At 41.9% G+C, this 27,379-nt stretch overlaps 1 protein-coding gene across 1 annotated transcript in view; it reads right to left on the bottom strand.

Annotated features, from left to right (window-relative positions):
* The window catches only part of THSD7B (thrombospondin type 1 domain containing 7B), a 426,330-nt gene that overhangs the window by 137,697 nt on the left and 261,254 nt on the right, over nt 1-27,379 (bottom strand). Inside the window, exons 12-13 of the mRNA XM_065413579.1 lie at nt 15,764-15,958; nt 1,682-1,945 (exon numbers count right to left, since the gene is read on the bottom strand). Of these exons, the coding sequence (XP_065269651.1) occupies nt 1,682-1,945; nt 15,764-15,958 (459 nt within the window). The remainder of the gene's footprint in view (nt 1-1,681; nt 1,946-15,763; nt 15,959-27,379) is intronic.

Genomic DNA, 27,379 nt, shown 5'->3' with positions numbered 1-27,379 from the left:
CACCAGCTGCCCTCCCAACTCCCAATGTCAAAGGAGGGAGAAGGTCCATCAGAGGCATTCTGGAGATAGGATGTGGGAGGGGGCATGGTGGAATGGAGTCCTACTAGATCCTCCACTAGTGCCATGTCCGTGATTGACCTTATGTAAGTGCCAGAAGTTGAAGCAGGCCCCCTGCTGCTCCAATTACTGCTGAGGCCAGAGGCCGAGGATCAAGAAGCTACAAACAGTTCCCTGTGGCCATCACTCTCCACTACATTCAAGAGAGACTCACAGCCATTATATTTCCAGATGAATGTAACTGAAAGAAAAACGTGGCTCAGAACGGATTCAATCGGTTCAGGGAAGCCACACACAGTAAACTCCTTTTAATTAGTAGTCACACAAGCCCTGGGTTCCTCGAAAGAACAAGTCACTACACAGAAAAACCCACCTCCCTAAGCACCAGCTGCTCCCTTTTTGTAGAAAAGGGTTTTGAAGGAGTGTGAAAATGCAATGTTCCTCTTCCCGTGCAGCACAGAGGCATAATAAATTGTTACACGGCACATCATGTGTCCCATGTGAAAACCATGGGGAGTGGGTACAGCACCATGGTGCTGGAAAACAAAAGCATGGAAAAGCAGTGTTATGAATCTGTGCAGCTAACTGGAACAGTAATAAACAGACAGCTGCACATGGAATTCACACTAGGATTGAATCATTTTGTTAGTTTTTTGACTCTTACCACATCAAATTCAAGCTGCTTGTCTTCATCCTGCAGGCCCTCCACAATGTGGTCCCAGGTACCTCTCTGCTCTCATTTCCTCAGACACATTCAATGGCTCCCCGTTTTAATCAATCACCACCCCATTTGCCCTTCCCTCCACTCTCAGCTTCACACCTTCATTCATGCTATGCTATCTTTTTCCCCCAAAAATTCCTCTTTAAAATTAAATTACTTCCTTTAATACTTCCTGTTCCTTGTGCCCCTCACCAAGAGTCACTCTACACTCTCCTTTATTTAAATTGTGCTGTCTCCTGCCTTTCCCTACCCCATCCCATCCTGCAAACCATTCTATGTGAGCAGGCACCTGTGCCCACACAACGTTAGTGATTTCAATAGCGCTCAATGCAAGGGCTGCCCACGCAGAGCTCATTGTAAGATCAGGGTCTTAGACTGTGAACCCCTTCAGAGGAGTGATTATTTCTCACTCTATATTTGAGAAGAGCAATTTAAATAACAATACTATAAAAACACATAGTTGTACCACATCAAAATAAGGGTGGGAGAAGGAACCTCAACTCTGTAGCTCCCAGCTTAATACATGCTTTTATAATGTTTTTAAACAAGTGGAAAAGAAATCTATCCCTGCACTGTAACTATGTGCCCAACTTTCCCTGCAACATGTTTCCATTTAATTTCACTTACAAATTCCCGTAGAGAAGGATTTTATGAAGGGAAATATCAACAGACCCTTGTACAAAATGGTAATACAGGATACTGGACTAACAGCTGTAAAAAGTGCACTGATATGTTAAGAAAGGAGAATCACGTTCAGCATTTATGGGATCTATAACAGAGTTGCTCCACTCCAGCAAGTGAAAAGTTACATATGTACTAAAGAGTGCAGAATGAATAGCCTAGTAAGTAAGCACTGAATATCTGGGTTGTTTACATTCATTGTGCACTATTTTATCTCCTTACCAGAACTGCTACAGTAGGATGGTTCCACAAGTTTGCCAGTCTTATCATAACAGGCAATAGCTCGGAGTCGCACACCTTCTCCACATTGTTTGGTCTCTCCCTGGAATCTCGTTCCTAATTGCAGCTCTGTTTTTCCTTCTGCAATAATGCAATCGGACCAATTTCCATGGGACTGGGTGATAAACGTTTCACAGGGACATGCTTCTGTTTCAACTTGAGGATACACTACTGTATTCTGGCATTTGTCTCGTTTTCTGCTTCTCCCTGTTCCAACCAAAGAAATCTGCTTGTTAGCTTAACATCTGCTGCTTTTGATAACAGTGTGTCATATTATTTATACAGGAGTTTAATACATTAAAACCAAGACGATCCAAAATCTTAATATAGAGGAATATTTCAAAAACATTTATTACTTGTTGCCAGTGCTTTAAAGTGCTAAGACAAGGTAGTTATTTCCAGGGGCAACCAGGGACCTTAGAGGAACTTAGACAAATTTTGTTCTGTTGGCTAGAGCATTGAACACTATGAAAAGACTTGCCGTAGTAATTGTATGGCTAGAAAATTCTTTGTAATTGTATGTAATATCATTTCCCCCTAATTATCAGATGAAAACAAATTGATTATTTTGTCTCTATTCTTCCTGCAATCAATGGTTGCCAGGGAAACCTACAAAGGAGTCTAAGTAAGCTGCAACTCTTTCTTTGAGGCTACTTTACAAATTAGTTAAACATGCACCCTGCACACAGTCTACTTTGAAGAAAATAGAAAAAATAATCCCTGGTAAATTACTGAGTCTGGAACACATTTAAGTGGTGTCCCTTTTTTCCCCCTCTCTCTATGCTTCTGATATATTTTAAAGGAATATTACTTAAGGGTCTTTCCCCCTCTGTATCTTAAGGAATACAACACATCTATTTATCTTTAAAGTACAGCCCCACATTGGAGGACAGTGTGGCGTTTCCCTAGCTGGTCCTCCCAGAGACATTGTGCTTGAAGGACATGCCTCACTCCACACTGGCTATAAGCAGGTCCCATAGGGGGGAGCAGACCTTGTTCTTTTTCAAAGGATGTAGCAGAACCTCTGCTCCCCGGAACTTTGTGATTGCCTGCTGGAATTCTACAGTGCAAGGGGGCTGATAACACCCTTTGAAAAGGTGAAACATCTCCTTCTCTTGCAAGGGGTTAATTCTGCTGGCCTGTGTGAAATGGGGCAGTCTTTGTGCTGCCTGAACATGTGCTTGGGATTGTGTCTGGCCGCTATGTAGAAGTGTACGGAGCTGGAAAGAAGGATTCTTTGTGTGCGTATATAGTTGTCACAGACACTAGTGAGCACTCCCTACTGACCGACCATTAGACTGCTGTGCAGGGAATCCAAACCTCTGCTGCTCTGGATCTCTGGGTGTTTCAAGCTCCTGTAGCCTGAATGGAGTCAAGCCACTATCCCAATCTCGGGGTTCCCAGGTACACTTTTAGGGCACAAAGCTTCTAACTGGCACCCCTCTCTGAGTGTTGCAACTCACTGTCCAGCCCCCACAGCTCCTCTGTGTAGAGCTGACCCTTCAGATTCTCCAGTACTTAAACACACCCTCTCCCAGAGATCCACCCCAAAAGTGTGAAACCTCTGGTTACAATTTAACTCTGTTGGGGCACACCACAGTTGTGAAGCAGTCAACACACTTGGCACAGTCTAACATCTTTATGCTCTTTTATACATAATCACGTAAAGCATAGAGAGTATAGATCATACAGAAAACAAACATCTGAAACCATAATGTGTCTCACTAGCTCACCCTTCTCTTGCGAGTCCTAGGGGAACCATCTGGGTGCAGGCAGGCAGGGTGTCCCCTGCCGCATGCAGGTTGTTACTTGGTGAGTGGTCTCTCCCTCGTGGATGGGAGAAAGTGACTCCTGAGCAGGCCAGCTTCTGCCATTTAAAAGCGTCAGCCCTTTGTGTCAAGTGACCCCTTTGCCAGTTTCCTCACATGAGCACAGACTCCTGTCAGGTGACTTCATTGCCAGGGTGACCTCCCCCTTGCTCAATCTGTTCTGGGCAGGACCAGCAGTGCTCGAATTACAGGGCGTCTTGGGAGGGGAAGAGAGCTGGGCCCCTTACTACTTTCAGCGGCTGGGCTCCTTCATCCCAGTAGGAAATGAGAGGCACTGCCTGGCACCCTGGTCAACTGCTCAGCAGAGATTGGCTCTAGTCTGCCAGGTCCCATCCCACCACTCCTCCTCCAGCAACAAGCTGGGGAGAGAGACAGAAAAGGGGTAATGTACTGAGGGAAGTGGAGGTCAGGGACCAGGGGAGCTGGAAGGAAAGGCGTGTTGGAGATCTGGGGATAGGGGTGAGGTTGGGAGATCTAAAATGGGAAAATAGGGTAGACAACAGGAGCTGTCATTATAAAGACCCTGGGAGATGGGTGGGGCAAAGGGTCGGGGGACAGAGATTGGGGCAGGACTAATGGAGGCAGAAGGGGTGTTAAATGCAGTGGGAGGCAGGAGAGTATTGGGTGGCAGCAGAAGGCCAGCAGGCAGGGAGGTTGGGTTGGGACAGGAGGGAGGTTAGAGGTGAGGCAGGGGCAAAAGGCAGATGGAGGGTAATGGTGGGTAGGACAGATGCTGTGGTGGGTGCAAAAGGGGGAGTTATGAATGGGGGAGGAGGTGGGGCAGAAGGGGTAGGGGAGGCAGGGCAGAATGAGGGGAAAACTGGGGTAGGTGTCACAGGTAAGGGAGGAGGAACAGTTAGGGATAAGGGAGGAAGTAGGGCAGATGGCGGGGATGGGGGGATAAGAGTAAGGGGAGAAGACAGTCTTGCTACAGCTGGGGTTGGCAGGACAGAAGATGCCAGCACAGGAGCCAGCCAAGACACACCCTGGCACCTCGCTGCACACTGTTTTCAAACCGTTTGCATTCGGTAAAAACCCTTCCCCTTTCCCCCCCGCCCCCATAATTTGAAGTCTGGGGACTAGTCTTTTGCCTAGAGTGAATAGATTTCCAATGATAAGAGTCAACTCCCTCTATTATTATTCTTTTGCCACCAGGCCTTGGAATTTTCAACCCAACTTGGAGGTAAACAGAGTAGAAGGCAAAAGGCCGCACATTCAGAATGGAGTTTGCAGCCTAACAGACACATAGCATTTATAATCTCATGTAGCATTAATAAACTGTACAGACATATCCACAATTCATCACAATAGTATGCTCCCAAGATGCCAATTCAAGACCTCTGGAGCACTCTTCGATAAAATGGAGTTTGGTAAGTAATTATGTAACTACAAAGTCAATAGACATGTTTTCTCTCCTGATATTGCACACAGTAAGAAAATACAGAATACACAAAGACAATCTACATCAGGGGTCGGCAACTTTTCAGAAGTGGTGTGCCGAGTCTTTATTTATTCACTCGAGTTTAAGGTTTCGCGTGCCAGTAATACATTTTAATGTTTTTAGAAGGTCTCTTTCTATAAGTCCATAATATATAACTAAACTATTGTTGTATGTAAAGTAAGTAAGGTTTTTAAAATGTTTAAGAAGCTTCATTTAAAATTAAATTAAAATGCAGAGCCCCCCAGACCGGTGGCCAGGACCTGGGCAGTGTGAGTACCACTGAAAATCAGCTTGTGTGCCGCCTTCGGCACATGTGCCATAGGTTGCCTACCCCGATCTACATGCTGAAACATCTAATTTTCTAGTCCTGCACCCATTAAGGCAATGGGAATTTTGTCACCAGTTTCAGTGGGAACAAGACCAGGACTATAGCTGTACTCTCTATTCATCTCTATTACTCCTCAGACTATACATATATTTCCAAAGAGAAATGTAGAAGTAGCAAGGCCTTAATTTTATTAGTTTCCAAAACCTAATTCTTTCAAAATGATGTGTTCTGGAGTTCTAAGGATAATTTTACTCGCAAACGGGAAACTTTGCAAATTAACAAATAGGAACAAAAACCAAAAAACCAGGGAAATCATTTCCACATTTTTCCAGACAGGAGTTCAAACTATAATGTCTTACACTTAGGTCAGACTCCGATAACAAACCAGTTATCGATTAAATACACTGTTCCATGAGATAGCAAAGTCACCACTTGGGGTGTTTGTGAAAATGAGGTACCTTGAAATATTCAAAGGGAAAAAATCAAATTATTTAATGCCAACAATCCATCCTATAACAAATATACAAGGACAAATTCAGATCTGGGGTAAGAGAGTACAACTCAACTGACTTCAGTGAAGTCCTGTACTGTATACAAATATGATAATATGCTTTAAAATAGTTGGAGAGTCTTCTAGTGGCGCTCACTGTGTTCTGTGCTTTGCCTGCCACTTTATAGCTCAAGAAGCTAATACCTGTCAACCAAAGGCTTCCAGGGTGGACAAGCTGATCTATTGCAAACCAAGGGCAGGTCTTCACTATCCGCCGGATCTATCGGGGTTCGATTTATCGCGTCTCATCTAGACGCGGATAAATCGATCCCCGAACGCGCTCCCCATCGACTCCGGAACTCCAGCTCGCGAGAGGCGACTCACCACCGTCCTCACAGCCAGGTAAGTCGACCTAAGATACGCCGACTTCAGCTACGCTATTCGCGTAGCTGAAGTTGCGTATCTTAGGTTGACCCCCCCACTAGTGTAGACCAGGGCCAAGAGGTAGAGCATTCTACCAGTTAGTAGAGCAGGTATTCTTTGTGAACGCCCAATCAACTAGAATTGGGTGACACCCTAAACAAGGAATAGCTACAGGTACTTAGATGGTATGGTGATAGGCACTATGTTTTTGTGCCGAGATGGCACATAGAAATCAGAGATGGTGCGTTGGTAATCTAGGAGTGTACAGACAGTAAGGCCTTTTGTATAGGCCATCACTGAGTATAAAGGTGCTTATATTTCAAAGTGTAGCAGTGTTAAAGAACAGGAAAATTGGTGTTTGTATTTTATTTAAATACAGTAAGCTGGGCCTAATTCTCCACTCACTTACTGTGACAATTTGAAGAATCTGTCCAACATATTAATTGTGTGTGAGATTATAAACTCTCTGTATATATCTTTACCATTCTACAAACTCCATTTCGAATATTCAGCTTCTCTGTGGTCTCTTTACCTGCATGCTGAACTGAAATTCCAGCAGGGGTAGTGGCAAAGGCCTAACAATAAGAGTGTGGTTAAACTTTGATGATTGGCCATCTAAATAACAAATAGATGGCGAATGCCCAGGGCAAGTCAGTTTTTCAAGTATAAGCTCTGGTAGGAGGTCACGTTGGCAACAAAGTCACCTGGCAAGGGTCTGTGATCACCTGAGGAAGCTAAGCAGGACATCACCTGACAAAGGTGGATGAAAGTTATAAGAGAGCAGGAGCTGATCTACTGAGGGGGGCATTTTTCTTCACCTCAAGATGAGAGAAAAGCAACCTTACTTGTAGTAGTCTAATGAGGCAGAGGACCTGCCTGCCATCCTGAGCACAGAGGTCCCTCAAGCACTCCCAACAGAAAGACGAGGTAGTGAGTAGCATTGCATTTAGAATGTTTAATATTTTCTAAATGAACTGTGTTTCCTTGTGCCTTTTCTGTTAAGTGAAAGAGCAATAACGTGTTAGACTTTGTGCAACGTGGTTGTGTGTTACATGTTTCACAACTACCACATGCCTGCTGAGAACCCAGAAGGCTCACACCTTCGCTGGGATTCTGAGAGAGGGAGTCACAACTGGACCTGAGGGCCTAGGCAAGTGGGCTGAGGATAACAGACCAAGTTAGTGTCCAAGAAATGTGCCAGAGAAGCCAATGGAGGCAAAGCCTGCTGAGACATAGGGTAGCTTAAAACACTAGGGAATCCCTCACAGCAATCTGGTGGACAGCTGACAGGGGGGGTGCTGACCAGATCTGTGACGCTTCACTAAGGCAGCTTAAATGAATTTGCCTTGCTGTAGTACCCATAGCAAAGCCAATTTATTGCAAAAAAATTCCTGTCACATATGTCACTGGGAGCAAAGCAACTGATTTAAGCAACCGTAGGAGAACATCAGTTTTACACCAATTTAGGCCCACTGTCTTAGATGAACCTACTCCTGATTTACACTGGAGTAAAAGTGAGAGGAGATTTAGGTTCATGGTATAATATAGCATAACAAATAGAAGTCAATATAAAGAAAATACATATCTAAACATACCACAAAAGGGCCATTCACTTAATTCCTTATGATAATAGCTTAGCTATATGTTTAGGCATAGTAATCAGAGATGGATGGAGAATTTCTATTTCTCTATAAGTGCAGGCATCACTGGGGAAGGCATTATACTATAAATCTTTTGCCAGAAACAACTGAAAATTCTATAATAATGACATTTATGCAAAAGGGTACCTTTATTCCTTAATGAGCTGAGCTCATGAATAAAACACTTTGATTCCGTTACATTTGTATAAGGAATTATGTTATTGAAAACCTGAATCACTCCAAACAATAACAAAATAATCTTGTAGTTGATTACAAGTTATTCCAGAAGAAAAGCAAAGTGATAACCACTGTACTTATACTACTATTCAATTCCTAAACATTATTATGCTGGATATGTTTACTAAAGCCGTCATGTTTAATTTTTCACTCTGCTGTAAAAGCCTTTGATGTATCACCTCTACTAATGGAATAGCAAAAAGTAACTAAACTATGGTCCTTTTAAATGCAAAATAGAAAATATGAAATGCTTTAAGTGCAAAGCAGTATACCTACCGTAAGTCTTACCCCCCCCCCCCCGACAAATTCAGTTCAATTTGGTTTAACAAAGTACAGCAGAAGAAAAGACTGTTATTAAAACAAATGTCCCTGAATTATTAATGTTCTGCAATTTTAGAGCTTCTCAGTTTGTTCTGTGTTCAAATAACACATAATATTTTTCCAGTAGTTACTGTAGAATGGCTTGAACCAGGATGTTTTACTAATATTTGGAAATGACCAACTAAAACCAGTATAATGCTCTTTGCAAATTCCATAAGCCCAGCATTACTTATATTATTAAAGCAATATGACTCCCACAACTTTAGATTTCCAACCAGATTTAAGGCCAACAGTTATAGGCAAGTAACCTTGATTTCGTCTTCAAATGCTGGTCCCTATGTGTATTCCACACATCCACATGGGTAACTGACGAGCAATATTCAGACCGGTGTGTATGTGTGTGCTTAAAGATGCTTAAAGAACCGCAGTTGCCACCATTACATCCACAATCCACTAGCATGTACTGTTGTGTGAATGCATGAATGGAACTCCAGGCCGCTCTGCATATGCCCAGTATTGGTACCCCCTGTAGAGACGCTGTAGAAGCAACTTGTGGTCTTATGGAATGTGCCCTCATTCCATCCAGGGGAGGGATATGTGCTAATCGGTAGCATGTGATGATGCAGCCAGAAATCCATTTGGAGATTCTATGACAAGATATTGCTTGATCTTGCAACCTTTATGCTATAGCGAAAAATAGTCTTGGTGATTTTCTAATTGGTTTGGTCTTTTGTACGTAGAATGCCAGGCCACATCTGACATCAGTGAATGAAATCTATTTTCTTCAGCAGAAGCATGGAGTTTCGTGAAGAGAATAGATACATGGATTGGTTGGTTGACATGGAATTCAGAAATAACTTTAGCAGGGCCGCCCAGAGAGTGGGGCAAGTGGGGCAATTTGCCCCAGACCCCACAGGGGCCCCCACGAGAATATAGTATTCTATAGTATTGCAATTTTTTTATGGAAGGGGCCCCCAAAATTGCTTTGCCCCAGGCCCCCTGAATCCTCTGGGCGGCCCTGAACTTTAAGGAGGAATCTGGGATGAAAGCAGCGGGAAATCCGCTCCTTGTAAAAAATGGTATATGGTGGATTGGCCATGAATGTTCCCATCTCACTGACCCTTCTGGCCAAAGTAATAGCAACTAAACATGCAACTTCCATGGCAAGGAGGGGACACAGAACATGTTGCCAGAGGTTCAAATGGTGGTCTGCTGATTACTGGTGAAAAGGTCCTAACTAGGTCTTTCATGAATTTAACTGTTGTTGGGTGAATGAAAATGGAGGGAGGGAGGTATTGCAGCAAGACGGACACACAATGAGCTAATGGAAAGACCAGAGTTCTTCAATGACAGGAGATAATCTAAAATGACTGGGATATCTGCAGAGTCTGAGGAAGAGTGATCATGCCATGCCCAGAAATGTCTCCATTTAGCTAGTTGAATCCTTCCTATTTTGATTAAGGATGGCTTGGATGGCTAACAAACACGAGCATTCTAGATCTGATGCCCATCCAAACACCAGGCCATGAAGTGAAAAGGGTCTGGACTGAGGTGTCTGATTTGGCCATCTTCCTGAATTAGAAGATCTGGGAAGACACAGATCCTGATAGGACAAGTTGACATTCTCAGAAGTTCTAGGAACCACAACTATCTGGGCCAGGTGAGTGCTATAAGAATGACTCTGGTCCAGTTGTGGTGGATCTTTCTCAAGACCTTGGGTAGCAGGGGAATGGGCAGCAGCTTATATGAGTTAGTCTGTGCATGACAGCAAGAGAGTGTCACCCTCGGAGTTGTGACCAATAGCTGCTCTGGAGTAGTGCAGGGGAAGTTTACTGTTCATTTGGAATGTGAAGAGATCCCATTGAGGTGCTCTCCACTGACTGACTATTCCATTCAGGACACAGCTGTGTATTTCCCACTGGTGATCTGCTGAGAAGTGCCTGCTTAGGTTGTCCGCTGAAGAATTCTGAACACCTGGCTTGGGTAATGATGTGGTTTCCAATGCATGAATTCCAAAACCTTCCTGCTTCCTGGCAGCGGGGAAGGGATCTTGATCCAACCTGCTTGTTTATATAAAATACTGTGGTAATGTTGACTGCCATTACTTGGATATGGAGTGAATGGGAGGAAGGCCCTGCAGGCCAGGTGGACAACTCTCACTTCCAGCAGGTTAATGTGCAGCCTCACCTCCCTTGGGGTCCAAGTGCCCTGTACTGCGTGGTTGTTCAGGTGAAAGCCTCAAACCAGAAGGGTTGCACTTGTTACAATGTGTCCTAATAGAGAAAGGAATACCCAGACCATAGTCTTTGGTCTGTGAGTAACCTGTGTTATCAGATTGCTCATTGTCTGAAATATTTCTTTAAGGAGGAAATCTCTTAATGAAAGTAAGCCCAGCGTCATTCCAATAAAGTTTGCCATCTGCATGCGGCTCAAAACGGACTGTTCTTTGTTCACACAGACACCCAGTGCTGCTAGAAGATGGAGTAGCCGAGCTGTCCTGCTAGGAGTCAATCATCCAAATATGGGAAAACTGTGTAACCGTGGTGTCTCGTTTAGGCTGCCCCCACAGAGAAAACCTTCATGAATACGCTGGGTGCTGTTGCTAGTCCAAAGGGAAGGACTCTGAACTGGTAGTGTTCCTGACCTACTTGGAACCAAACAAACTTTCTGTGGGATAGATGAATATCTCCATGAAAATGGGCACCCTTCACATCGAGAGCTGCAAACCAAATTCCCTCCTGTAGAAAGGGATTATGGATGCTAGTGTAACCATCCTGAATTTTGACTTTTAAATAAAGATGTCCGGTTGTCAAAGATAATGGGTCTCCACCCTCTGTCTTTTTTGGGGACTAAGAAATATAGTGAATAGAACCCTCTCCCTTGATACTGAGGTGTCACTTATTCTATTGTCCCTCATTGGAGAAGAGAATCTGTCTCCTGGCAAAGAATGTCCTCCTAAGAATGTTCCATGAAGAGGAACCAGGAAGGAGCTTTGTGGGGAGGAAAGGAGAGAAATTAGATGGAGTAACCATGGTGGATAATTTCTAGAACACATTTTTCCTTCATGATAGAGTCCCAATTGTGGGCCAAAAGTGAGAGATGGTCCCCAAAGATGGGGGGACAGGGAGATAGAAGTGGTTGGCTTAAATAATGTTGGGCAGTTCTCAACTGAGGCATCAAAAGTAGCTCTGAATGGGTGGGTGGGAATGGGTAGAGGTTGTGATAGTAGAGGATTCTGAAAATCGAGGTCTCTGAACCCTCTGCCATTGCACAGATATATGACTGGATGTTGGTGGTAGAATGTTTGTGGAGGCAGTTGTCTTGGCCGCTGGTGTTTTCTCTTCAGGGCCAGGGTGTAATTTCTCAGGAAGTGGAGGTTCAATCCAAAGACTTTCAAAGAGTGTAGACTTACATCAGTTTTCTCTTTAAACAAATTTGATTAATTGAATAGTAAGTTCTCTATGGTGTTCTGCACTTCCTTGTGGAACCCTGAAGAGTGACGCCTCATCACTATACCAGTGTCTAACCCTCTAAATGCTGTGTCCACTGCAACCACTGTAGCTGTAGGGGTGTTTTTGACTCTAGTCTGCCTTCCTTGATGAAGGATTGAAATTTGGCTCTGTCCTCAAGGAGAAGTTTGTCCTTAATCTGCCAGTCTAGTGCAGTTAAAATTATGTTTTGTTAACAAAGCCTGATATTTTGTGATACAGAATTGCAGGCTCACAGAGGAAAAAACCTTTCTTCCCAAAAGGTCCAACCTCTTGGAGCCCCTGACAACAGGGATGGTCTTAGGATGTTGTGACCTTGCTCCCTCCGTGCCTGCTTGCTCCAAGCAAGCTAGCCCAACTAGCAAGTTGGGCACTGGATGGGTGAAAAGGAACTCAGCTCCTTTGGTTGGGACAAAATAGCATCTCTTAGCTCTTTTAGGTGTGGGGGAGCAGTAGGCTGAGGTATGCCAGATCACTCTGGCTGGCTCCATGGTGCCCTCTTTTACCAGGAGTGCCACCTTGCTTGGACCTGTAGCTTACAGAATGTCCTTGGACTTGTAGGTTACAGAATGTCAAGGAGCCAATAATGGGAATTCTGAACCTTCTTCAGTGGGATCTGAAGGTCATTTGCTATCTTCTGCAGCAGCTCTTGGTACTGCCTCTCATTGTCTGGTGGAGATGGTGAGGACAAACTGATTGCTTCTTCTGGACATGAAGATGAGATTTCCTCCTCATAATGATGGATCCGGTGGATGAGGAGTGGGAGAGGTGTGGTAGGACTCATGGATGGATCCAAAACATCTGCCATATGGTTCCACAGGCCCCAGTAGGGCAACTACGAGGGGTCAACCAGATGAGGGGGACCCCATGGCATCAAGTACTAGAGGTCCCTGGGAAATTCATATTTGGGTGGAGGGCATCCGGCTCTCCTTGAGTGCCTATCAGGACTCATCTCCCTTTGAGGAGATGAAGGACTGGCCTGAGCATCTGACTCGTCCGAGTTGAAGAACTGCTCTCGTTCCACTGGTGGGGATGACGGTACCAGAAGGTGAACACTCCTATCTGAGCACTGGAGCGGAGATGGTTCCAGTGTTACTGAAGTAGTTTTGTCATCCGGTGCGGCAATGTCCCTCAGGAGAACCGGGCCCAAGAGGAGAGGGGACTGTAGGTAAGGGAGGAAGATATCGTCTGGCAAGAAATAAGTATCCATACGTCCTGGTGTTTGGGGCATTCCCGAAGTTAGGATCGATAGTTCTGATGCATCCCAAAATGTTGTGGGTGACCAGTCCTTCAAAGGATGGATCAGTACCACCAAAGAGTCAGGTCCACTGCTCTTAGACGGCCCGGTGGATGCCGATCTTTATGTTTAGGATCGAAGCCACCAATAAAATTGACTGATTCTTTTTCTTTTGCACTTTAACCTCCTGCCTGGGGGGGTCTTAAGCAGTCCTGAGCCCTTAGGATCTGCCTACAAAGGCTGGCCCGACCTTGACAGGTTTGTGGAGGGAACTCTTCTCTTAGGAACAGATTTGGACAGGAATCTGTTCTTGTAACCAGGACAGTGCTCCTTACTCTCATGTGAAGCCCTGGATCATGAGTCCTTGGGCTTACACAGCTCTAGGCTCCGCTCCCGAGTTCGTGTTCAGAGGGGTGCTGCTTGCTAGTTGGCATCAATGTATGGGGGGTTTCCCTGACCCAGATCTGAGTGAGAACTCATAGCCTTCTCCATAACCTGTTTCCTCACCTGAAGCTCATGACTTTTACATGTTCACAGGGAATACAAGAGGCAAATGTTTCACTTTTCAGAGATATGCATCTCACCCAAACAGTAGCGGTAGCATTGGTGGTCGTCACTCACAGAGAAGGAGCAAGAGAAGCAATTCTTGAACCCCGGGCATAGTCCCAGACTTTAGGGAGGGACTCCCCAGCAAGCGGGGGGGAAAAGCTATACTATAAAAACTCTATGCTAATATAAAAACAATTGACAATATCTAGTTACAGGCTATAAAAAAGAAGCTGGAGAAATCTGTGTACGCTGAGGACTCCGACTCAGGCCATGCAGTGGTAAGAAGAAACTGAAGGAGCATCAGCCCTTGGTCTGGAACATGAGGAGATCAACTGCACATGTGTGGGCCAATGGACACTGCCTGTTAAGAATCTCTGGACTTGGGGGGTATGGTGCGCATGCATTCCATGTATAGAATACACGTAGGGATGAGCACTAGAAGAGGAAACCAATCTGCTAAAGACAAAGAAATGTGTATTTACTTGTCTGATCTGTTTGCCTAGGTAGAGGACAATTAAAGTATATTTACATATAAGGTAAACAAAGCCATAAAACTAAACAAATGGGGGAGATGACCATTTAACAATCATGCCGGAGGACAGAATCTGCACCCCAGGAAGCCTTCCTGGCTTTTGAGGCTGAGACAGTGGACTTTGCGTAGCATAAGGGGAGCAAGAAGACCTTTTAGTTATCCATCACTGTGGTGACATATTTCAGAATGGTAGCCATGTTAGTCTGTATCAGCAAAAAGAACAAGGAGTACTTGTGGCACCTTAGAGACTAAGACATTTATTTGGGCATAAGCTTTCATGGGCTAAAACCCACTTCATCAGATGCATGGAATGGAAAATAAAGTAAGAAGATATATATACATATATACATATACATATATACATATATATACATATATACAGAGAACATGAAAAGATGGAGGTTGCCTTACCAACTCTAACAAGACAAATCAATTACAGTGGGCTATTATTAGCAGGAGGAAAAATCACTTTTGTAGTGGTAATCAGGATGGCCCATTTCAAACAGTTGACAAGAAGGTGTGAGTAACAGTAGGGGGAAAATTAGCATGGGGAAACAGTTTTTAGTTTGTGTAATGACCCATCCACTCCCAGTCTTTATTCAGGCCTAATTTGATGGTGTCCAGTTTGCAAATTAATTCCAGTTCTGCAGTTTCTCGTTGGTGGCATAGGGTATAGTGCTCTTTGAGCCTGTGAAAGTTGGATCCCCTAGTGCGGCGGGCTAGGGATGCTGCTAACTTGATGTAAGAAAGAAAATTGCTTAGGCAAAGATTGTAACTTACTAAAATTAAGTTTTAGTCACTAGAAAATATATGTTTTGTTTTTTGTTATTTGTAATGACATCTCTCTCATTCTTGCTTAGTATCACTTAAATCTCTTTTCTCTGTTAGTAAACTGATTCTTGTTTTATTACAAAACCACCACAGTGCTGTGTATTAAAATTAAGTGTAAGTCGTCAGATAACCTAAAAGGCTGATGTGTGCTCGCTCCGTCTCTTTGGAGGCAGCAAGGTTCACTGGACATTCTCAGAACGTCCAGTGAGAGGATCTGGACGCTGCAGGGAGATGTCTCTGGGGAACTCAGGAACAGGGGTTCCACCGCTTGTTATTTGCAGGGCAAGGTTTAGACTGACCTTTAGAGTCTTTAAGAGTTTGTGGGCAAGGTAGATGGGCTGGTGTGTCAGGGAACTGACACACAGCTTAGCAGCAGCAAAGCTTTCACTCTTGCTAAGGCAAAATGCTAACACAGTGGGGCTCTGAGTCCTGAGCATGTCACAATAAGTATCACTTTTGATCCATCTGCAGCCCATGTTGAACTAGTTTGAGTCAATTCCTGCACTGCCTTCACACCTACATAAGCCCTTTATATAGAATAATGGACAAATATTTGTTCAAAGATGAACAATATTCTATTTGTAATCTGACAAAAGTTCAAAGTCAATTCAGCAACATCGGAAAAAGATTGTTCACAAGTCATGTCCATAAATCATAACATATAAAAGAATGATTGTACCTGTGAGTGATCTTCTTCTACTTTTTGTTGATTCACAATCTGAAGAGCATGCTGTAAATTTAGACCAAGGGGTGAATGTGCAATCATCTTTGCAGGGAATTAGACACTCCTGTACCAGGGAAGGCATAGGTTCTGTCCACTTCATGCATTCAGTGACATCTGCAGCATAGTTATTGTCTGAGAGGCACACAACAGCTAAAGAGAAAAAAAACCCTCTTTGTTAATGCTGTATACATTTAGTTTCTGCATTCTAATAAACCAGCTACCTATATATGCAAGATTTGCTTTTCTATACCAATAATATAAAGAAAATCTATATTTAGTTATTATTCATACTGCATTCAAAGGTGAGCTAGGTGCTTCACAGACATGGTAAAAAGACATATCCTTGCTTAAAAAAGCTTATGATGTAAATCCGATTCTGAAAGTTCAATATTCTCAAAGAGTCCATTGTTTTACACTTTGTGGGCAATATTCTAACCAATTATATAGCATAGGACCATCCAAAAACTATTTACTGCTACAGCTGGACAACCATAACAGAAATTTGATATAAGCCATGATATCCATCTTACTTCAGAAATTAGAATATAACCCTTTGGTTGTACATGACAGCATTTGAAAAGGCAAAGATATAGGTAAGTGCTTGTCAGTACTCATAAAGAATGACTACTTATCTTACAGTCAATTTCACAGTTTCACAGAGTTTAAGGTCAGAAGGGACCATTAGATCATTTAGTGTGACATCCTATACACAACAGGCTATTAAATTTCTCCTTAACACCCCTATATCAAGCCCAAAGACTTTACTTGCACTTAAGCATTTCAGTCCTCAGGAGACTCAACCATGTGCTACAGGCACAGAACAGGAGAGACCAAGGTGTCACCAATGTCCAGAGCCCCTACAATGGCAGGGAATTGATTAGGTGAGATATGCCCAAATGACCCTATCTAGTGAACCACACCCCATGTTCCAGAGGAAAGTGAAAACCCCCGATCTGGGGGTGGGTGGAATCATCCTTAACCCCAAATCACTGTGACCCTGAGCATGAGAGCAAGACGCACCAGACTGGCACCTTAAGAGGATTTTCTGTACTACCTCTGAGCCCTGATCTACCCTGCCCAGTGTCCAGTCTCCAGCTGTGGTCAATCTCTGATGCTTCAGAGGAAGGCAGGGGGGAAAAACAGAATACATCTAGCCAATTATGCATTAGGGGGAAAATGTTCCTTCCTGACTGACATTTTGGGGTCCACCCAGACCAGTAAGGGGTTCTGTCACTGCCTACCCTGTAAGCTTTGGGGCCCTTGGGTTGTGCAGCCATGGTTCAGATCCCTGCCACTAGTAGGCAGCACACAAGCATAATCTTGCACGCTGGCTTTCACCAGCCCATTTACTCTTTGCAGGGTAACACCAACAGCCCTTCCAGTCCTGAGTCTCCCCAAATACTTCCTCCCTGAGTTCTTAATTACCAGCCTCTTGGACACCATTCTCGTTAGTCACCACCGCTCCCTGACCCAAGATGTGAAACCAGCCCCCTACTCATCAGCTCACTTTGGCACACACACTCCACACAGTTTGCACACCACAGACCTGCTTGAAATGAAAATAAACAAAACGTTGATTTAATAGTAAAACCACAGATTCTAATATGAAATAGTAAAGGGGAAGCAAACATACACAAGTTTTGCAGAAAAGAAACAAAGGTGCAACCTCAGCCTTTATCCTTTCATATTAGAAAATAAATTTCTAATTAGAAAAGGAATAATAAGAGTTACCTACTGCCTTAAAAGAGTTTCCCAGCATACCAGCTAGCTACAGGAGGGATCCAGTATTCATGGACAGCCTCCTGCCTCAAGACTATCCCCCAGTTCTGAATGCTCTTCAGTTCAAACCCTTTCCATTTTAAAAGGATTTGCAGTTTTGTTTTCCTTCAGTCACTGTAGTTATTCAAAGAAGGGAAAACTCCTTCCTCTCTTTGTTTCCAGAGACTGGGGTTTTCTTTTCAGTTTCAAGCTTTTCCCCTTTGCTTTGATAGTTTCTCATTGTTCTTTCCTGGGCTGGACAATGGCAAGGTGCTTGAAACGAGTCTCCTCTGGTTGAGGAGGTAGCCCCTCCTTACCTGGTTGCTTCACTGCCCTGTTGTGAAGCGAAGCTGAAGTCACATGACAATTACAGTATTCTTTATATACATAGATATACCTTCATAACCATAAACACTGTGTGTGTGTCTCTCTCTCTCATAATGACTATTAAGTTCAGTGCATTACAAGCTTTCACAATAGCTCCTACACTCAAATAACACAGTGTGCAAACAGTTCGTTTAACTGCTTATTGTGGGGGTCTAAACCTTCTGTTCTCCCCTTAGGGAGACTGTCACACTGTCCCCTGCAGGCTGAAGTCCTGAAGCATGAGATTTATTACAATCAGGTTTAATTCAGAGCTCCAAGTGTTATGAGCATGTTGAGGTAATCCTGTTCTCCCCACGGCCATGAAGAAAGGGGATAAAGAGGGAGAATCAGATTCCAAGGCCAGAAGGAACCAGTATGACCATCCAGCCTGACCTGCCGCATACACAGGCTGGTGAATTTCTCCCAGAAGCTGGATTAAAGCGGATCTTTTAACAAGAGATTTAACCTTGTTTTAAAGATGCCAAGCAATGGTGAATCCACCACCTGCCCTGGTAAGCTGTTCCAATCTTTAATTACCCTCACAGCTAAGAAGTTGCATCTTATGTCAAGGTTAACTCTAACTTCAACAGTTTGCAGTTCATAAACCTGCCAAAAGACAAAGGGCTGTTGGCCTCAAATTGTCTGCTAATTCAGGAGACAGTCTGCTGTCCAATGGTATAATTTTTCAGCCCATTCTTTGTGGACCTTGTACAGAGAGTCAGAGAGTTGAAGATTTCATTATAATGCCACTTCTTCCCCTTCTGTTCCCCAATGCACCACTAATGCTGATTTACTGTTATAGATTCAAATTTAAAACACTACGCTGCTACCGAAGACATTTTACATTTTATTTTACTTCAATCTGAACCCAATTCAGAGCTTTCCTGGACATTTGACTACAGTGTGATGCTTAGAGCAATGGCAAAAGTGTGTCTTTGCATATTGCTGCTTCTGTATGAGTTCCCATTCTCCTATTATGCCTAAACTGCGCTTGTCATAGGTGAGGGTAAGAATGCAGATAGGTCATCTCGGGGCAGGTTGTCTCTCTAGGATCCTTGCCCAGAGGGCCTCATCCATTTGGCCCTGCTTCTGTGGACGTGGGGAATTCCACCTCCGTGGTACTAATCCACAGTCCTCCTGATGAAGTCTCCACCAGTTCAGGTGGAACGGAAAGCCTTAGGGACATGGGAAATGGCTCGCTTTAAGCGTCACACACACATACGCCTCTTTACCCTGAAAAGCAATGAAGAATCAACAGCAAGCTTAATTCAGACTGGGGCTGTATTTTGTATTTAGTTTTGCATGCAATTTTCTATGCCTTAGATCCACCCTCCTTGGGTTGTAATGCTAGTGAGAAGAGGTATTTTGGAGACACATTGTGAATGCATGGACAGATCTGAGAGATCTGTAAGCCATGGGGGCTGAATCCACCCCCTGTTCTGCAAGGAATGGCCAACCCCATTCCTCAGCCCCCATGGAACAATCAGGTGGCAGCTCTGTAAGGGGAACCTCACAGAAATTCTAGTCCCTTGTGTGGATTTTCCATGTTCGGAAATGAGCTGGGCCTCTTATTCTTAAAGTCTGGCAATACTATAATGATAATGCTTAATGAAGAGCCTGGAAATGCCACTTAGATGAGTCCTGACTGCCAGAATCTGAAGACACAATTCTATTTAAAGGCCTTTAGCTATGTGAGTACCAGCCAGCTCCAAATAGTTCTCTGCCATCTGGGGATATTGCTAGATTCAGTTGGGCATATAAAAGTTTCAGTCATTAGTGAATGACATGTAGGTCACATCATCTAAGCCAGCACAAGAGAGAGAGATGTCTTCATGTAATGATGTTGTTTGGGAATGGGGGCCAAGGGTAGCTAAAGGCTAAGTCTGAACTCTGCCGAATAAAAGATAAAAAGCCAAACTCCATAAACTCATGGAGGCTCTGCTGCCAGAACTGTGGATATCAGAGACTGATGATCTGAGCCCTTAGCTATCAACTTAGAGTCACGGAGGATATTTCACACAAAAAGAAAGGGAAAGTGCATTGTTCCTTGTGGAAATATTGTGCTTAATAGTTCAAAGCAGGCACACCGTTTAGAGTCTCCAATCATAAACAATGGGCCAAATTCATTCATAATATAACTTCACTGACATCAATCTAGTTGGATCGGGGTGAATGTGGCTCAATATGCCTTGCCATTTCATTCTAAGGATAGCAGTGTTAAGAGCTTATTGTACATAGACTGCGACCTTTTTCTGCAAAATGATTTTTTTTAAAATAAGAAAACTTATAGCCGTTTAAAAAAAATGTTTTTCTCAAGTGCTCTGTCTAGAAGATGAATATTAATATTCTGATTCTGAAATGCTAATAATTTCTGGACAGTTGACATGAATGGCTGATATATCAACATATGGAAATAGCCAGTGACAGGAAGGACAGTTTTGTGGTTATGATGCAGCAGTCAGACTCAGAAGAACTGGATACAAATCTTGTGTGACCTTGGGAGAGTCACAATCTTTAAATGCCACCATGAGGACGATGACGCTACCCTACTTCATGGTTGTTTTGGGAAGATACATGTATTAATGTCTGTGTGCTGGCCACACACTAAGTTACAGGGGCAGTATAAGAGGCCTGGACAGAGATTCAGTCTATTGATGACAAATAATCACAACAAATCATAACAGCTTGCACTTTTATAGTGTCTTTCATTATAGGATCTAAAAGCTTCAATAATAATTAATTCTCATAATACCCCCAAGATTACGAAATACACACTACATATAAGTTAACCAAGGCTGGGACAGGTTGTGACTTGACTAAGGCAATCAATCAGGGGCAGAATCAGGAGCAAAACCCAGAAGACCCTTGCCTAGACACTAGATAACCTCTCTTTAAGGACCAGCTCTGTTGTCAGTTACACCACAATTTGGCCCCAGGAGCCTAGTTAAGACAAGTGCTCTGACTTCATGTAAAGCCACATACACTATGCCGTAAAGCTGTAAAGCATAACATTATCTAATTCAGATTTTATTATGTCTCAGTTTTAAAGGTTTGCTCTATTATTTTATGGCGATTCCAAATTAATCCATACTTTAGTGACTATGCATAATTATTTTCTTCTATCACCTAATATAGCTTAGTGCACCAGAGAAAAGGAAAGGTAATTAATTGTTTTCTTATATCAACTGGTCATTGAAGATACATAGGAAAGCTATGCCAGAATGAAGTCACAGGATTTAAAAAAAAAAAAAATAATACAATATTTATGGGAGTAGGAGGTGACTTGGAAAAAATTAGAGAAGAAAAGAATTTATTAAAATGTAATTAGATTTCTCAAGAAAATTCAGTATTTTAAAGAGCATGTAAAAATATCGAGAGTTGCTGAAGTCTCTTTAGACTCAAGTGACAGTAAATCAGCATATTAATAACTACCTCCAAATTGCTGATCCTTGCCTTTCACTTTCAATCTTTTTGACCCTTACCATCTCTCAACACTAGCAGTCGAAAATGATACCGAGAGATTCCCATTCTCAATTGTGAAAGCAAAGGGGCAGAGGTTGCTTTCCTCTATGATAAGGCATGATAATTGTCCTCTGCTGGGAAGGTTAAACAAGTAATAGACGTTGATGCCTAAGGTTTGTACAGCCTATCTTCATCAAGGGCACCAAAATTACTTACATAAAGTTGCGATAATGTCCCATCTTAAGTATAATTGAGGCAAAGTAAATATTTAAAATTTCTCTTTAGGAGTGTTATGACTGCTAGCATCTCCAGGAGATGAACAATAAGCTATATGCTCCAGGAACTATGCTCCAGCATTTACAATTGCATAATTTAAAAACATGCAGCAATATTTATTATTATATGACAAAATGTCACAATTAATTATATTAACACTGACATGATTTCCAAATAGAGACAGATTTTAAAATAGGCATTCTATGTCCCAATGCTCTTGTAGTCTAACTCCCTGATCCTACAAACATGTACACATATGCTTAATTTTAAGTACGCGATTAGTCCACTGAGCTAAATGTGACCATTCACATGCTTAACTTTAAGCATGTATCTAAGTGTGCACGAGATCAGGGCCTATATTAGACATAGAACATGGAGCTCAGAGAACTTGGTGATAAAGGTAAAGTGTGGACAAAGGAAAATAAGGTAGTAGAATAAATAATAATGCAAATCATATTATACAGCATGCATATCTAATAAGTGAAATATTTTAAAGAGAGACAAATGGCACAGGAGAGGAGGAATACATAGCACAAGAAAAAGCTGGGTGAAAAAAATGGGTTTTTAACAGAGACTTGGAGAAGGAGACAGGGACACTTGGAGCACAAGAACAGTGATGTTGTTCCATGCATAGGGAACAGAACAGAAAAAACCCGGAGACAAGAGTGAGACAAGAAGTGAAAGGGAACAAGCAAAGTGGCCCAGCCATAGGAGAGAGCTTAGAAACAGGCGATGGAGGGGTGAGCGGCAAAAGAAAAGGAATAGAGTGTTAAGGCTGATGTTATTTGCAGAGTGGAGAAAACAACAGGAAATAAAGTCAGCATGGCTGCAGGAATCCAATTATAAGGTAACTTATGGAAATATGCAACTCATTTTTGCACATTGCAAACATCTTCCCTAGTTAAGTTATTGATGTCCTCCAAGATAAAAAAAAAAACACTTCCAAATGCAGATCAAAGCATGGTGAATAAAGCTAGATCAAGACATTTTAAACTGATACTCAGGGCAATGGGGAGCAAGTAAAAGATTATGTCATCCCATTCTTCTTTTAGTCTAACAATTTAGGATGTGGACTCTGCTCCCTTTCTGTGCTTTAGGCACCTTTATGTCTACACATCATGGAAAGAGAATGGTCAGGAGGGGTTCTATGGTGAAAAGACAAAGACTGTCTGGGAACCCATAAGGGGGGAAGGAAGTTGCAGAAGGGTAGGGAAGTGTCCATCCAAGTATAATTTTTGGATGGTATTATTTAGACCACCCAAGAATTATATGTGGATGAACACTTCCCAACCCTTCTATAAATTCCTTCCCCCTTTACAGACTCCCAGAGAGTTTTTGTTTATCCAGTTTAAATAATGTTTAAATACCACCCTTAAAGGCCAAATCTTCAGCTAATTTAAAACTGTTCCTGAAATTTGTACATACCAATACTGAATATGCAGATACTAATCTGGCATGCATGGACTCAGTAGCCTTACAGCCTTACCTGTGGGACGAGGTGAATGAAGTAATGGGGGCACACAAAAGGCACTCACTATTTTGGGAATGCAAAACGAAAGGCCACTTCTGAAAAATTGGTAAACTCCATTTGTATCTAGAAATCAGATTTTGTCCAAGTGGTTTGATTTAAGCAGAGTCTGCTGGAATTCACACAATCGTAGTAGATAACTCATTTTCATTCAATGCTTCATATTTTCAAAAGCCACTGTCAGTGCATGTCATACCACAAATACATGACTTTTTCTTTAATTTTATTTGAATTATCATCCAAAACATGAATTGATTTATTTGATCTCCAAAAGCCTTGTTTTCAGCACTTCAGTCACAGGCAACAATATGATTTGTGCTACATGCTGACTTATATATATGCAACTTTCAAACAGAACAGCATGAGCCGCTAAAATAAATTAAACAATAAACCAGTAATTGCTTGTTAGGGCACTTTAATTGACTCATAAGTACCATATGTGAAGCAGGAAGGCTGCAGGAACCCAATTATAGGTTAGCTTACAGAAATAAGCAAGTCATTTTGGCAGGTTGCAAACATACTCCCTAGTTAAGTTATTGGTGTCCTTTAAAGGAAAAGGATTTTCAAATTCAAACACATCTTAGACGCCTTTGATAAACACAATGGATCAAATTTATCCCTGGTATAACTCCGGTGAGGTTGATTAATAAAAATATTTGTCTTCAATGGTGCTAAATTAGGATATATTTGGCCCATGTGTGCTTTCCATTGGGCCAGAGATACATTTTCCCCATAATCCTCAGTTCTCTCATTAAACTTCTAAATAAAATGTTCACATGAAGTAATTTCTGCTACGTCAACACTCCACGTTTTATGAGTGGGACCAAAGGGCAGTTGTGGTCCATTTGTAGCCTCATGAATTGAGGAAATATAAACAAAATATAATTTTCACCCAACAGTAATTTATGATTCTGTACTACATAGCATTTATAAATGGATATGAACAAACATTGCTAATATTAAGACACTGCCAAACAAAGTGTGACAAATTATCACCTTGATTCCCATATCCCCAGCTACATCACTGGCTAATAGGCCTTGTTTGAACTACTGTGCAGGAGTCAAGTAAATCCCTCATATGAATTATAGATCAACCTGATTTCTTTCAGACTCACTAGCAGATCTCATATATTTAACTATTGTCTCTCACCAAAGCATAAATTATACCAACACTCCCATCTCACATATTTTTAAAGTAAATACCACAGAAAAGACAGGCTGCTTTATATTTGAACTTCTACTTAAAACTAAATTTAGATGCTGTTTAGATGCTCCCAATTTACATTTTGAAGTAAAGCTCAAAGCAGCCCAGATGCTTTTAAATTATTATTGAATGAAGCACTAGGGCTAGAAGAGAAATGAAGCATTTCCTTTTGAACTCTGGCTAGTCATTCTCATCACTGCCACTAAACAGGACTGAATTGGAAACAGAGTTCGACATTCTGGAGCAAGTTCTTTACTGTCGTAATTTAATGTATCTCTATCGACTTCAATATAAAACAGTGACTGGTACAGAAAAGGTAAACCAGGCACTCCATATTTCTTCTCTCATAACATTAGAACAAGATGACGGTCAATTAAACTAATAGCAAAGGAAGTTAAAATTGATAAAAAAGTACTTTTTTTATAAAAGGAACTCACTGCTATAAGATATCAGTGGCCAAGAACATAGTAAGACTCCAAAAGGATTGTACATTTACATGAATAATAAGAGTATCCGCATTACAGTTACATTAGACAGACTATTAGCCCTTTGCTTCAGGGCATATGCGAATCACTAACTAAATACAGTTAGGAAGAAATTTCCCTTATGCCCAGATTATTCCACGATAGAGCGCCTTGCCCCTTCCATCTGCTAATGGGCCAGTGTCAAGAGACAGGATACCAAACTACAGCAACTAATGGTTTGATTTAGTATGTTCCTGTGTTTTATTTACACATACAACTAAAATGTGTGCCATAATCTAAACTTGTGGCATCTGGAAACTATATTCTTTACATCACAATTATTTCTAGTTAAATGTGAGTTTCAGAAATTCCTTCTATAAACTTTTATATGGTAGAATCAAGGGTTTTATGTACACCTCTACCCCGATATAACACGACCCGATATAACACAAATTCGGATATAACGCGGTAAAGCAGTGCTCTGGGGAGGCGGGGCTGCGCACTCTGGTGGATCAAAGCAAGTTCGATATAACGCGGTTTCACCTATAACGCGGTAAGATTTTTTGGCTCCCAAGGACAGCGTTATATCGAGGTAGAGGTGTATTTAACATACAGAGATGCCGAACAAATCTTTAGAGGAACATCACTGTTTTATATGGCTACTGCAAAAGCATATATTTTTCATACTTCATATGTTGGGCTCAATCCGGGGCTCAAAAGCAGACTGCACACTGAAGCTCCATTATGTCAGAGTTACACAAGCCGAGGCTTGCAGGATTAGGTCCACTGGCCCCAATTCAGGAAAGCAGCAATTGGAAATAAAAAAGCAATATATAACCAATAGAAGAGAAGGGGAAACGGCAATCAATATAAATTAGAAGTTATGAAGTGTAGAAAATTGATTAGGAAACCTAGAGACAATAGAGAAAAATCCATGGCTGGCAGGGCTAAGAACAACAAGGAGATTGTAAAATGTTTTAGGAACAAAAGAAATCATAGCAATAATATAGACCCTTACTAGATGGAGATTGTAAAATTGTTAATGATGCAGGGGAAAAAGCAGAAGTGTTCAATAAATATTTCTGTTCTGTGTTTGGAAAGAAGGATGATGTACTTACATCACATGAGGATGAAGAAGTACTTTTCAATCCACTAGAAGCTAAGGAGAATATTAAACAATCTACTAGGGATAAACTTTGTAAAGTGTCCAAACCTGAATAACTTATACCCAAGAGTCCTAACAGAATTGACCAAGGAGATCTCTGGCCCACTGGTATTAATTTTTAATAAATCTTGGAATAGTGAGGAAATTCCAGAAGGCTGTAAGAGTGTTAATATATTCAAAAAGGGCAAGTGGGATGACACGGATATAAACCAGTTAGCCTGACATCAATCCCAGACAAAATAATGGAAAACCTGATACGAGATTCAATTGATAAAGAATTAAAGGATAGGAATAGAAATAATGCCAGCCAACATGGTTTTATTGAAAAATAGGTCTTGTCATTATTAGGTCTTTATTTCATTCTTTGATGAAATTACAAGTTTGGTTGATACAGGTAACTGCATAGATTTTATATTCCTAAACTCTTGTAAGGCTTTTGACTTAATACCAAATAACATTCTGATTACAAAATTAGCACTATATCAAGAAAGCAGATATTAAATAGATTAAGAAATGGCTAACTGACAGATCTCAAAACATAGTTGTCAATAGGGAATCATCATTCAATGGGGCTGTTTATAATGGAGTTCCATATAGACTGGTACTAGGCCTTATGCTATTCAACATTTTCATCAATCACTGCTCATAAAATGTGTAGGTAATACGAAGATTGGTAGAGCAGTAAATTTCAGTGAGGTCAAGGAAGTCATACAGAGAGATCTGGACAGCTTGGTAACTTGGGCCTGTTCAAACAAAAAGTGTTTTAATTCAGCCAAATGCTGCGCTGTTTATCTAGGAACAAGGAATGCAGGCCATACCTGCAGAATGGGGGACTGTATCCTGGAAAGCAGTGACTGTGAAAAGGAATTAGAGGTCATAGTTGACAAGCAACTCAGAGAGATGCTGTGGCAATAAGGGCTAACGCGATAAACAGGAGAGCAGTCAGTAGCAGTATGAGGGTGATTTAACCTCTGCATACGGCATCCGTGAGACCAATACTGGAATACTTCATACAGTTCTGGTGTCCGCAGTTTTAAAAGGATGTTGAAAAATAGGAGAGAGTGCAGAAAAGACCCACAGATATGATTCAAGGGCTGGAGAAAATGTCTTACAGTGAGACACTTAAAGAGCTCAGCCTGTTAAATTTATCAAAAGGCAGATTAAGAGGTGACTTGATTACAGTGGACAAATACTTTCATGGGGAGAAAATACTGGGTACTAAAGGGCTCTTTAATATAGGGGAGAAAGGCTTAACAAGAACCAATAGCTGGCAGCTGAAGCCAGATAAATTCAAATTAGAAATAAGACTTAAAAAACAACAACAACAACAACAACAGTGAAGGTGATT

Source organism: Emys orbicularis, chromosome 11 (assembly GCF_028017835.1).
Source record: "Emys orbicularis isolate rEmyOrb1 chromosome 11, rEmyOrb1.hap1, whole genome shotgun sequence".
NCBI classification, from domain to species: domain Eukaryota; kingdom Metazoa; phylum Chordata; order Testudines; family Emydidae; genus Emys; species Emys orbicularis.
Note: the sequence above shows the minus strand (reverse complement) of the source record. Positions and strands in the feature narration are given on the sequence as shown.